The sequence below is a fragment of the Panicum hallii genome, chromosome 2 (genome assembly GCF_002211085.1).
Source record: "Panicum hallii strain FIL2 chromosome 2, PHallii_v3.1, whole genome shotgun sequence".
Classification (NCBI taxonomy): domain Eukaryota; kingdom Viridiplantae; phylum Streptophyta; class Magnoliopsida; order Poales; family Poaceae; genus Panicum; species Panicum hallii.
The window spans coordinates 37,699,868-37,713,160 of NC_038043.1; the positions used below are offsets into that span (position 1 = coordinate 37,699,868).

At 44.5% G+C, this 13,293-nt stretch overlaps 1 protein-coding gene across 2 annotated transcripts; it reads left to right on the forward strand.

Moving 5' to 3' along the window:
* Positions 1-1,559: 1,559 nt before the first annotated feature.
* On the forward strand, positions 1,560-3,772 carry LOC112879856. Of its 2 annotated transcripts, none has more exons than XM_025944273.1 (2): positions 1,560-3,155; positions 3,476-3,772. In XM_025944273.1, exons 1-2 carry the CDS (start codon positions 1,937-1,939, stop codon positions 3,517-3,519), a joined length of 1,263 nt encoding a protein of 420 aa, XP_025800058.1. In that variant the 5' UTR covers positions 1,560-1,936; the 3' UTR covers positions 3,520-3,772. The 2 variants fall into 2 exon arrangements, with proteins under 2 accessions (XP_025800058.1, XP_025800059.1); XM_025944274.1 differs by having other exon boundaries at positions 1,560-3,122.
* Positions 3,773-13,293: the final 9,521 nt, after the last annotated feature.

Genomic DNA, 13,293 nt, shown 5'->3' on the forward strand with positions numbered 1-13,293 from the left:
TTGCCCAAATGTTCTCACGAATTAAGTATGCAACCTAGACTGGTTGTTTGTTTGGCCACGTTCTGGAAGGTCCAATAGGTGCATTTCTTCATAACATGACACCAAAAATATAGTAATACTGTTTTGCGAAGAACCATTGGTGATCTTGACTAACGAAGATTTTCCTTTTCGATTGTCTTTATTGTGGCGTTTGTGGTCCAGACTCCATAGAATGTGTTTTTTATTAAAAAAAGGAGGGTTGCCCCTACTGGTACATATTAAAAATAAAAAAGTAAAAAAACAAATACAACGGTTCAGGAAACACACACAGAGAGAGAGAGAGAGAGTAAGCAGGATTACACAAAAGTTTCTAGCTATTGGGACAAAAGTGAGTGCAGCCCCCTTCTTGCTCGATGGACAACCAAATTAAAGAAAGTTCTTTTTCTTTTTGATGAAACAGGAGGGGTTTCCCCTACTGATTATGTATTAAATAAAAAAGGAACTAAAAACAGCAAAGAGTGTTCATGAGACAAAGAAAGAAACAAAGAAAATGAAAAAGATTACAATAGAGCTTCTAGCCATAAGGACATTGCTTCTTTGTGCTTAACTTTTGCTCGAGAATAACCAGAGCAAACTCCTGCTTGAAGTGCCTCTTGCAGTTTGATGGACTGATCTGAAAAGTCTCTTACTAGCACATTCTGATTGGCTCATTAGGATAAAGCTCAGATACTTTGGAATGCGTATAAGGATAGGCTGGGCACTTCTGAATATCAGGGATTGTTCATTGATCTTCAGAGTATTCTCACAGTTTGCCAAGACCTCCATTTGCTGCTACGGTACAAGAATGACAATTTCAGTTCAAATTTTTATATATAGATTTTCTACACTGTATAAGTTTTTGTAAATCATATGAAGTGGCTAGGCTCAATAGAGATTGTGATCTTGGTAGCCCTATGGCCAAGCAACTCACCTTGGATGGACTTATCTAGTAGGCCAAAATTTGATCAATGCACTGTACAGTGAAAAAAGGAATCCTGAATGCTGATTGCCTAACCGAATGAACATTCTCTAGAATGTGGTCCTCCCACTTGCCAGTTCCGAGGTGCTAGATGGAAGATAGTGGTTCTTGGATGCCTCCATCCAGAAGAAACATTGACCAAAGACTGGGCGCCTACGTGACCATATACATGTCCAATGCTCCTCTCTAATTCAACATATCTTAGTTGTGTACGCTAGCGCCTATACACTTGTAGTCACTTCCTTGTGGTCATGGCAGGAGCTTTAATGACATTATTATTCTTCTTCTCATCGGTGCTCTTCTGTTCCTATGCTCTGGTCTCTCCAGGGAGCAGTAATGTCACAGCCTGTTGATGTAAATAATATGTAAGCTAGGGACCAATATGCATAAAGAATGAATGAAAAAGGAGAGGGGTGTGGCCAAGTGCTACAGTTAGTTTTTCCCCCAAATTACAACATGGTATACAGAGCTAGGTTTAGGGTTTGCTCCGCTGGCCGCCGTCGTTGTCGGTAGGCGCTCGGCTCGCGCGCGCGGGCGTGCGTGGGGCGCGCAGGAGGCGCAGGCGGCGCGCGGGCGCCGCGGACGGCGCGCAGGCGGCGCGCGCGGGCGCGTGGGCGCGCAGGCGGCGTGCGGGTGCCGCGGACGACGCGCGGGGCGGCGCGCAGGAGGCTCGGGCTGGCCGCTGGTGGAGCTGCTGCACGCGGGCGTGCGTCAGCTGCTGCACGCGGGCGTGCGTCACTGGGGGTGCTGCGGCACGCGAGGGGCTGCAGGAGCTCGGCAACAGGAGCAAAAGTGAGCTGTTGTGCAGAGGCAACAGGAGCAAAGGCAACGTGCTGGGTGAGCTGGGCTGAGCAAAGGCACGCAGGGAGACTGTTGTGCAGATTGAAGGGAGAAGAGCTGTGTCATTGTGGAAAGGAAGGCTTGTTCGATTAATTACCAATGGAGATGCTGAGTTCGGAAGAAGAGGCTGCAAGGAAGGCTGCAAATGAGCAGCATAGCCGCAGCAAGAACGAAGAGGATTCACTCATTACAAAAAATGAGATGAGAAGTGAGATGAGGTGTATGATTCAGGAGCTTATGGGGCTGGGTTTGATTGGGTCTAAGGCGGTGTCTGGACCGTCTGAGTTGAAGCTGGAGCTTGTGCCAAATGATGTGAAACTAGAAGGTAGCAAGAATTACCTGAGTTGGTCTAGGAGAGTGAAGATGCTTCTAGCTGGAAAGGGGGTGGAACACTACCTGGAGGAGGACTGTGTCGAGCCAGATGATAGACTTAGTTCAGAATGGAGAATTTGGCACACCACTAACTCAATTATAGTGACATGGTTACTGTCATCTATGTCCCCATCTGTGAGTAAGATGGTTGAAGCTATGCGTACTGCAGCACATATTTGGAAGACCTTGAGTAATATGTACTCAAGAAAAGGAAATGTGATGATGATGATGGAAATTCAAAATAAGGCAGATGCGGTGAAACAAGCAGGAAGATCTGTTGAGCAGTATGCTAGTGAACTTCAGTATTTATGGGGTGAGCTAGATCATTACGCTCCACTTCACATGGAGTGTTCCAGAGATGCTGTGGCTGTTCATAAATGGGTAGAGGATAGGAGAGTAACCCATTTCTTAAAGAATTTGGATCCTGAGTTTGAAAGTAGGAGGGCAGCCATCTGCCATCAAGAGAGCCTTCCTACTATGGAGGAGGCCATTTCGGCTATGCTTAATGAGGAAAGTAGACTTAAGGTGATGGGTGGTAATGATCCAATCAAATCGGCATACAGTGCTAGTGATGATAGAGATTGCTATAACTGTGGAGAGAAAGGACACTTGAGTTACAACTGTCCTCATCCGAGAGGGAGTGGTGCTCGTGGTGGTGGTGCCCGTGGAGCACGTGGGGGTGCTCGTGGTGGTCGTGGTGGTTATGGAGGAGGTCGTGGAACCCGTGGTGGAGGACGTGGTAGAGGTCGTGGTGGCCCTAGAGCCAATATAGCTGTTGCAGAAGAAACACCATCTATCACGCTAACTGGAGAACAAGCTAAGATGTGGGAACAGTGGCAGAAGAGCAAAGAGTCAGAGAAATCAGCTAGTACTCCACCTGATGTTACTGCAACCACTACCGTTCAACACTTCGGTAACTTCGCCAACTACGCCCACTCGGGCGAAGGTACTCAGGCGCAGGCACTTGCATCCTCATATAGAAATCATGTAGACTGGGTCATAGATTCAGGGGCATCCAGACATGTCACTGGCTTATCTCATACCTTTAAGACATACATCCCACATGCTCATTCTGAAACTGTTCAAATTGCTGATGGCACCTCACAACGCATTCATGGTGTAGGGTCTGTAGAATGCACACCATCTATTAGATTATCATCTGTTTTGCATGTTCCCTCTTTCCCAGTCAATCTCCTTTCTGTTAGCTCGATCATTGATCAATTCAAATGCATAGTAATATTTGATGAACAATATTGTGTGTTTCAGGAGAAGAGCACTGGGAGGAGGATTGGGACTGGAGTCAGGCGTAATGGACTGTGGTTCATCAATCATGAGGAGGCAGCACTAGCAGCAACAACGGAAGGGGATGAGGAAGTAGTCATTTTGCTCCACCGCCGGTTAGGCCATATACCTTTTGAGAACCTATACAGGTTGTATCCCGAAGTGTTTAAGGGTCTGGATAAAAGTAAATTCGTATGTGATGCTTGTGAACTTGCTAAGCATACAAGAGCAACTTATTCTAGTATTGGTATTCGGAGTTGTGAACCTTTTATGCTTATACATTCAGATGTTTGGGGCCCTTGTTCAACTACTTCTGTGAGTGGTTTTAAGTGGTTTGTTACCCTTATCGACTGTCACACCCGCATGACATGGATTTACATGCTTAAGCACAAGGGTGAGGTTCTTCGTTGTTTTAAAGATTTTCATAAAATGGTCACTAATCAATTTGGTGCCAAGGTTAAGATCATCCGGAGTGATAATGGGACAGAATATGTGAACAATGGGTTTGCCTCATATTGTTCTGATCAAGGGATCATTCATCAGACAACATGTCCTGGTACACCACCACAGAATGGGGTAGCTGAGAGGAAAAATAGACATTTGTTGGAGGTAGCAAGATCCTTGATGTTTCAAATGAATGTGCCTAAGTATCTTTGGAGTGAGGCGGTCATGACGGCTGCATATCTGATTAATCGCATGCCGTCCAGGATACTTGGTATGAAATCACCAGCTGAATTACTGTTGGGGCAAAGGAATTTTAAAGTTGCACCTAAAGTGTTTGGCTGTGTGTGCTTTGTGCAAGACCATCGACCATCAGTGGGTAAATTGGATCCACAAGCCATTAAATGTGTATTTGTTGGTTATGCTTCTGCACAGAAGGGATATAAGTGTTGGGATCCTATTGGAAGGAGATTGTTTGTGAGTATGGATGTCACATTTAGAGAACTTGAACCATATTACAAGGCACGAGGTGATCTTGACCAATTCTTGGACGAGTTCTCTTCAGCCACCGATGGTGACAGTAGAGAGGGGGAGAAGAATGGTAAGGAAGAAGTGATTATTGGAACAATTCCGTGTCAAGTTGGGGTGAAGCATGATGATGAGATTGGAAGAAATAATTGTCAAGAAGATGCAGAAACAAATACAAATGATGTGATTGGAGCACATGGGGATCATGAGGATAATGAAGAGGACAATGATGATGATGAAGTGATGACTGTTGGAAGGATTCCATGTCCAAGGGCGGATAAGACACCAATTGTGTATCAAAGAAGGAGGTTTAAAAGACAGGGGGAGCAAATCATGCAACCACAGTCACAGCAGTCTGAATCTTCAGTCCCAGACCCTTCCTCGGGCTCTTCTCCATCAAGCTCCTTACCTTCTCCAGAGATAAGTAATTATATTCCTCATACTTCTGATCATATAGAGTTGCCCCTTGCACAACGTAGAGAGCCTAGAATTAATGCTGGAAAACCTCCTTCTCGTTATGGCTACGAGCATGATATTGCTAACTTCATTTCATATGCACATGTCTCTCCTGCATATAGAACATTCATTGCATCTCTACAGACAGTGCCTATTCCGAGGGATTGGAGGTGTGCAAAACAGCATCCTAGGTGGAAAGAGGCTATGAAAGAAGAAATGCATGCTCTAGAAAAGAACAAAACATGGGAGCTTGTCCAACTCCCAGAAGGGAAGAAAGCGGTTGGCTGCAAGTGGGTCTTCACTGTGAAGCAGACCCCTGAAGGAAAGGTAGAAAGGTACAAGGCAAGATTGGTTGCAAAAGGATACAGTCAGACATATGGAATTGACTATGATGAGACCTTTGCTCCTGTTGCAAAGATGGGAACAGTTAGAACTTTAATCTCTTGTGCAGTCAATTTCGGATGGACTCTTCATCAATTAGATGTGAAGAATGCATTTCTTCATGGTGATCTAAAGGAAGAAGTTTATATGGAGATCCCACATGGATTTGCAAATAGTCAGACTGTTGGGAAAGTGTGTAGGTTGAAGAAGTCACTGTATGGTTTGAAACAATCACCACGTGCATGGTTTGATAGATTTCGACGTGCTGTGTGTGGTATGGGTTACTCTCAATGCAATGCGGATCACACAGTGTTCTTTAAACATAGAGAGTCATCCATCACTATATTGGCTGTTTATGTTGATGATATTGTAATCACAGGAGATGATATAGAGGAGATCAAGTGCCTGAAGGAGAAGCTTGGGAAAGCATTTGAGGTAAAGGATCTTGGACCACTTCGTTACTTCCTAGGGATTGAGGTTGCTCGGTCATCGAAAGGGATTGTTCTTTCTCAAAGGAAGTATGTCCTTGATCTGCTAACAGAAACAGGAATGCTTGGGTGTCGACCTTGCAGCTCACCTATTGACAAGAATCATCAAATATGTGCTGAGTCAGGAGACTCTGTTGATAGAGAGACATATCAAAGGTTAGTAGGACGGTTGATATATTTATGTCACACAAGACCTGATATTTCTTATGCTGTGAGTGTGGTGAGTAGATATATGCATGATCCCAGGACCGGACATATGGAGATTGTTTATCGGATTCTAAGGTACTTGAAAGGAACTCCTGGAAAGGGGTTATGGTTCAGGAAAAATAGGCATTTGAATCTAGAGGGATACTGTGATGCTGATTGGGCTAGTAGCAGGGATGATCGAAGGTCCACATCTGGGTTTTGTGTGTTTGTCGGAGGTAATCTTGTCTCTTGGAGAAGCAAGAAGCAAGCGGTGGTAGCTAAATCTACAGCAGAGGCTGAGTATAGAGCAATGGCATTAAGTCTATGTGAAATGATGTGGTTGAAGCGCTTATTGGGGGAGCTTAAGGTATTAAGGAATGAGACTATGAGACTTCACTGCGATAATGTGGCTGCAATAAACATTGCAAACAATCCAGTTCAATTTGACCGCACTAAGCATGTAGAGATTGATCGGTTCTTCATCAAAGAGAAGATAGATAGTGGGGTCTCAAAGTTAGAATTTAGAATATGTGAAGTCCTGTAACCAATTAGCTGATTGCTTCACAAAGGGTTTAGGTCCTAATGAGAATGAGTCCATATGTGTCAAGATGGGTATGATTGATATCTTTCGCCCATCTTGAGGGGGAGTGTTGATGTAAATAATATGTAAGCTAGGGACCAATATGCATAAAGAATGAATGAAAAAGGAGAGGGGTGTGGCCAAGTGCTACAGTTAGTTTTTCCCCCAAATTACAACACAGCCGATGAGAGCACGCTGCTCGCTTTCAAGTCAATGTTCGCTTCTGCGGGCTTGTTGGCCTCATGGAACTCGTCCAGCCACTACTGCAGCTGGCCAGGGGTTGCTTGTAGCCGTCGGCACCCCGAGAGGGTCACCTCACTGAGGTTGGGCTCTTCTAACCTATCTGGGCGCCTCTCACCAATACTTGGCAACCTGTCATTTCTCAAGGTTCTGGACCTGCATGACAACAACCTCGTCGGGCTGATACCTCCGGAGCTTGGTCGTCTCAGCAGGCTTCGGGTGCTTAACCTGAGCACAAACTCTCTCCAGGGAAACATTCCTTTGCCTCTGGTAGTAGGATGCAGCAACCTCACCATGCTTCACCTAAGCGATAACCGACTCCAAGGTCAGTTCCCTACTCAGATAGGTGCCAGCATGAAAAATCTTGTGCTTTTGAATGTTGAGAAAAATGGTTTCTCAGGGGAGATCCCTCCATCTTTGGCGAATTTGCCCTTGCTAGAACTACTGAGTTTTAGACTTAACCGGTTCTCTCGTAAGGTACCCCCTGCGTTAGGTAATCTCTCAAACCTTGGAGTTCTAACGCTCGACTACAACAAGCTATCTGGTACGATACCTTCATCTTTAGCAGTTGTCCAGTATATCTAGCCTAACTTTAGGCTTTAACAATTTTACTAGCCTGATCCCTAATTCTATTTGGAATATTTCCTCTATACAAGATTTCAGTGTGCAAGAAAATCATTTAATTGGAAGCCTTACTCCAGAAGCATTCAATTCTGTTCCCAATCTCCAGATTATAGGAACAGACCACAACCACTTTCATGGTAGTATCCCCGCTTCAATTGGTAACGCTTCCAGTGTGTGGTTGGTTCAGCTTGGTGCTAACCCCTTAAGCGGCCTTATTCCTTCAGAGATTGGGCGCTTAAGATATCTGAAACAGCTACTGCTCTCAGATTCTATGCTTGAAGCTAAAGAACCCAACGACTGGAAATTCATAACTGCATTAACGAATTGTTCCCAGTTTTCTTGGTTGTATTTGAGTAGTTGTAACTTTGGAGGAGTGCTCCCTGATTCACTTTCCAATCTGTCCACCACCATGGCTAACCTCTACCTTGACAGTAATAAAATTTCAGGAACCATACCTAAAGATATTGATAACCTCGTCAACTTACAAGCTCTTGTTCTCGATAACAACTATTTCACAGGAGTTCTTCCCTCCTCCATAGGCAAGCTTCAAAATCTACAAACTCTGCCTGCTGCAAACAACAAAATTGGCGGGCCAATCCCAGTGGCATTAGGAAATCTTGGAGCACTAAATATGTTAAATCTGTTGGAATATTTGGGCCTAGCCCATGTAAATCCAAATAATTCCTATAAAATCTCAAAAGCCCATTAGTGCATAGGTGCATGGCAACAAGTTAGTCCCACCTTGCTAGTGGAGGTGGAGGAACCTAACTTAAATAGTTGGATGCTCTCCATGCTCTTGCAAGTGTGGGTGAGAGGAAAAAGGAAGAACGCACGCGCGCGCTCGCTCGCCTCGCCGGACTTGGCTTTGGGCGAAGGGGGCGCGCGCGCGTGAATGGTCCGCCAAAATCCGGGTCCAACCCTTGTGGGCATGCGGCTTCTTTTTGCCGATCCGGTAAAGAGCCGATCGGCTCTCCGGTCTCGGGTGAAAGAGCCGATTGTTCTTCGGTCTCGGGCGAACTCGTTCCCCAAACGTTCGGCTCTTCAGTCTCGGGCGAAAGAGCCGATTGTTTCCTATGAATCGGCTCTCCGGTCTCGGGCGAAGGCTGTAGAAAGCCGATTGTTCCCCGGCTGCTTCCTAGTGAATCCCGTATTCCATAGTATCCACCAAGTAGTGCATTACGCGCTCAAGCGCACTCCAGTGATCATCTCCCAGATTACTAGTAAACCAGCTCAATTTTCTAACAGCAAAAGAGATGTCAGGCCTCGTTGTACTCGCAAGATACATGAGTGAACCAATCATCTTTGAATATCTCAATTGGTCTCTGCCAATTCTTTTGTTCTTTCGAAGGATCAAGCTCGGATCATAGGGAGTTGGACTAGATTTGCTATCCTTATAGCCAAACCGATTCAACATTTTCTCCAAATAATGGGATTGTGAAAGGGTAATCCCATTCTCTCCCTTGATCAGCTTGATGTTGAGAATAACATCAGCCTCACCAAGATCTTTCATGTCAAAATTTTGACACAAGAATATCTTGACCTCGTTGATTACATCAAGACTAGTGCCAAAGATCAGTATGTCATCGACATACAAACACAATATAACTCCTTGGCCCCCACCATAGCGGTAATACACACATCGATCAGCCTCATTAACACTAAAGCCTGCTGATATGAGTGTCAAGTTGAATTTCTCATGCCATTGCTTAGGTGCTTGCTTCAGGCTATACAAAGATTTATACAACTTGCACACCTTGTCCTCATGACCCTCTACTACAAACCCGTCAGGCTGTGTCATGTAGATTTCCTCTTCCAGCTCTCCGTTGAGGAAAGCTGTCTTAACATCCATCTGATGGATGAGAAGACCATGCGAGGCAGCCAGGGAGAGTAGAACACGAATAGTGGTCAATCTCGCAATAGGTGAGTAAGTATCAAAGAAATCTTCGCCTTCTTTCTGGGTGTAACCCTTAGCCACAAGACGAGCCTTGTACTTGTCAATAGTACCATCAGGCTTAATCTTCTTCTTGAACACCCACTTGCAACCCACAGGTTTGCAACCTTACGGTCTTTCGACCAGCTCCCAAGTTCCATTGGAGAGAATGGAGTCCATCCCGCTACGGACAGCTTCTTTCCAATCATCCGTATCAGGAGATGAGAATGCCTCAGTGATTGTTTTGGGAGAATCATCTATGAGATAAACAGTGAAATCATCACCAAAAGACTTTGCAGTCTTTTGCCTCTTGCTCCTCCTAGGAGCATGAATGTGAATCTCCTCATGATGTGATTCAAGTGTGTGTTCATCATGCTCAGAAAATTCAACAGATTCAGGAGTTGTTTTCACTGTTTCATTTAGAAATAATGAAGATATAACATGTGAGTCTTTCATAGGAAAAATATTTTCAAAGAAAGTAGCATCACGAGACTCAAACAGTGAATTTTCATGCATATCAGGCACCTCAGATTTAACTACTAGAAATCTATACGCAATGCTATGATATGCATAACCCAAAAAGACACAATCCATAGTTTTAGGTCCCAACTTGCGCTTCTTGTTGATTGGCACATTCACCTTGGCCAAACAACCCCAAGAGCGCAAGTCAGAGAGTGAAGGTCTTCTCCCAATCCACTCCTCGTAAGGAGTCTTTTCCTTATTCTTTATGGGAACTCTATTCAGGACATGACATGCAGTCAATACTGCCTCCCCCCACCATACCTTAGATAATCCAGCGGTGTCTAACATGGCGTTAACCAAGTCAGACAACGTGCGATTCTTCCTTTCGGCAACCCCGTTTGATTTGGGTGAATAGGGAGGCGTCCTCTCATGAATAATGCGGTGTTCCGCACAGAATAAGTCGAAGTCATTAGAGAAATATTCACCTTCTCGATCGGACCTAAGTCGTTTGATCTTTTTCTCAAGTTGGGTTCCTACCTCAGCTTTATAGATTTTAAAGCAGTTAAGAGCCTCATCTTTTGTTTTCAACAAGTACACATAGCAAAATCTAGTTGCATCGTCAATCAAGGTCATGAAATATCTTTTTCCACCTTCTGTTAACACACCATTCATCTCACATATATCTGAATGGACGAGTTCTAGAGGTGCCAAAAGTCTCTCCTCTGCCACCTTGTGAGGTTTTCGAGGTTGCTTAGACTGCACACAACTATGGCACTTAGAACCTTTGACTATGGAAAAATTCGGAATTAGACTCATGGTGGAAAGTCAAAACATAGAGCCAAAATTCAGATGGCATAAACGCGAGTGCCAAATAGATGCATCGCTCTCATTTATACCATCAGAAATTAAGTTCACGGACTTATTGCTATAATCTGAGACTGAAAAACGGAACAAGCCTCCGCACTCATAGCCTTTACCGATAAATTGTCCACACTTAGACATGACAAATTTATTGGACTCAATCCCTACACAAAAGGGATCCACTAACTAGATTCTTGCCGATAGTAGGGACATGCTGCACGTTCTTCAGCTGCACGATCTTTCCCGAAGTAAGCTTCAGATCGACCGTGCCAACACCATGAACAGTAGCATGCGACCCATTGCCCATCATCACTGTAGAATCCTGAGCGATCTGGTAAGAAGAAAATAAGGTAGCATTAGAACACACATGAACATTTGCACCAGTATCAAGCCATCAACTAGTAGATTGAAATACTGAAAAAACCGAAGGTATAGAATTATACCCACTGGTTTCCACTCCAGCCATGGTGACCGTGTTCACAGTCTTCTGCTCAGGTGAAGGCTTCCATCCTTTGCGGTGTGGGTACTTCTTTGCCCAATGATCAGTAGATCCACACACAAAACAGCCTTGACCTTTCTTGAATTTCTTCTTCTTAAAAGTAGTGGTAGGCTGCGGCTTGGTCTTCTTTCCCTTGCCCTTGCCTTTGCCATGAGACTTTTGCACCATGTTGGTGCTAGTCTGGCCCTCAGCAGCCTTAGATCGCCCATCCTTGGCCCGAGCTTTTTCATCAACATCAAGGGATGCTATCAGATCAGACACTGATATCTCCATCCTCTTGTGTTTGAGAGTAGTGGCGAAATCCCTCCATGAAGGAGGCAACTTGGCAATGATACCACCAGCCACAAACTTGTCGGGTAGGTTGATCTTGAGGTGCTCAAGCTCCTTGGCCATGCACTGTATCTCATGAGCTTGCACGACTACAGATTTTCCATCGGTCATCTTGTCCTGAATAGAGTTCCCATAAAGAATAAGGAAAAGACTCCTTACGAGGAGTGGATTGGGAGAAGACCTTCACTCTCTGACTTGCGCTCTTGGGGTTGTTTGGCCAAGGTGAATGTGCCAATCAACAAGAAGCGCAAGTTGGGACCTAAAACTATGGATTGTGTCTTTTTGGGTTATGCATATCATAGCATTGCGTATAGATTTCTAGTAGTTAAATCTGAGGTGCCTGATATGCATGAAAATTCACTGTTTGAGTCTCGTGATGCTACTTTCTTTGAAAATATTTTTCCTATGAAAGACTCACATGTTATATCTTCATTATTTCTAAATGAAACAGTGAAAACAACTCCTGAATCTGTTGAATTTTCTGAGCATGATGAACACACACTTGAATCACATCATGAGGAGATTCACATTCATGCTCCTAGGAGGAGCAAGAGGCAAAAGACTGCAAAGTCTTTTGGTGATGATTTCACTGTTTATCTCATAGATGATTCTCCCAAAACAATCACTGAGGCATTCTCATCTCCTGATACGGATGATTGGAAAGAAGCTGTCCGTAGCGGGATGGACTCCATTCTCTCCAATGGAACTTGGGAGCTGGTCGAAAGACCGTAAGGTTGCAAACCTGTGGGTTGCAAGTGGGTGTTCAAGAAGAAGATTAAGCCTGATGGTACTATTGACAAGTACAAGGCTCGTCTTGTGGCTAAGGGTTACACCCAGAAAGAAGGCGAAGATTTCTTTGATACTTACTCACCTATTGCGAGATTGACCACTATTCGTGTTCTACTCTCCCTGGCTGCCTCGCATGGTCTTCTCATCCATCAGATGGATGTTAAGACAGCTTTCCTCAACGGAGAGCTGGAAGAGGAAATCTACATGACACAGCCTGACGGGTTTGTAGTAGAGGGTCATGAGGACAAGGTGTGCAAGTTGTATAAATCTTTGTATAGCCTGAAGCAAGCACCTAAGCAATGGCATGAGAAATTCAACTTGACACTCATATCAGCAGGCTTTAGTGTTAATGAGGCTGATCGATGTGTGTATTACCGCTATGGTGGGGGCCAAGGAGTTATATTGTGTTTGTATGTCGATGACATACTGATCTTTGGCACTAGTCTTGATGTAATCAACGAGGTCAAGATATTCTTGTGTCAAAATTTTGACATGAAAGATCTTGGTGAGGCTGATGTTATTCTCAACATCAAGCTGATCAAGGGAGAGAATGGGATTACCCTTTCACAATCCCATTATTTGGAGAAAATGTTGAATCGGTTTGGCTATAAGGATAGCAAATCTAGTCCAACTCCCTATGATCCGAGCTTGATCCTTCGAAAGAACAAAAGAATTGGCAGAGACCAATTGAGATATTCACAGATGATTGGTTCACTCATGTATCTTGCGAGTACAACGAGGCCTGACATCTCTTTTGCTGTTAGAAAATTGAGCTGGTTTACTAGTAATCCAGGAGATAATCACTGGCGTGCGCTTGAGCGCGTAATGCACTACTTGGTGGGTACTATGTGTGGCAGAACCAACCTAAATTACACCGGTTCAAGTACGCAAGTCCTTTCTCAAGGGCTCCAACGTGCTTCAAACGGTGTAACCCCTTGGCCTGTCGGGTAACGTCCCGATAAACCACCGAAAGCAGGATCAAACAAGGTACCTCGCACGAAGGCGAGT

Coding starts and splice junctions, on each gene's coding strand:
- LOC112879856 (XM_025944273.1), top strand. CDS start 1,937: ATGGAGATGCTGAGTTCGGAAGAAGAGGCTGCAAGGAAGGCTGCAAAT. Junction 3,156..3,475: donor CTACGCCCACTCGGGCGAAG/GTACTCAGGCGC, acceptor TGTGTGTTTCAG/GAGAAGAGCACTGGGAGGAG.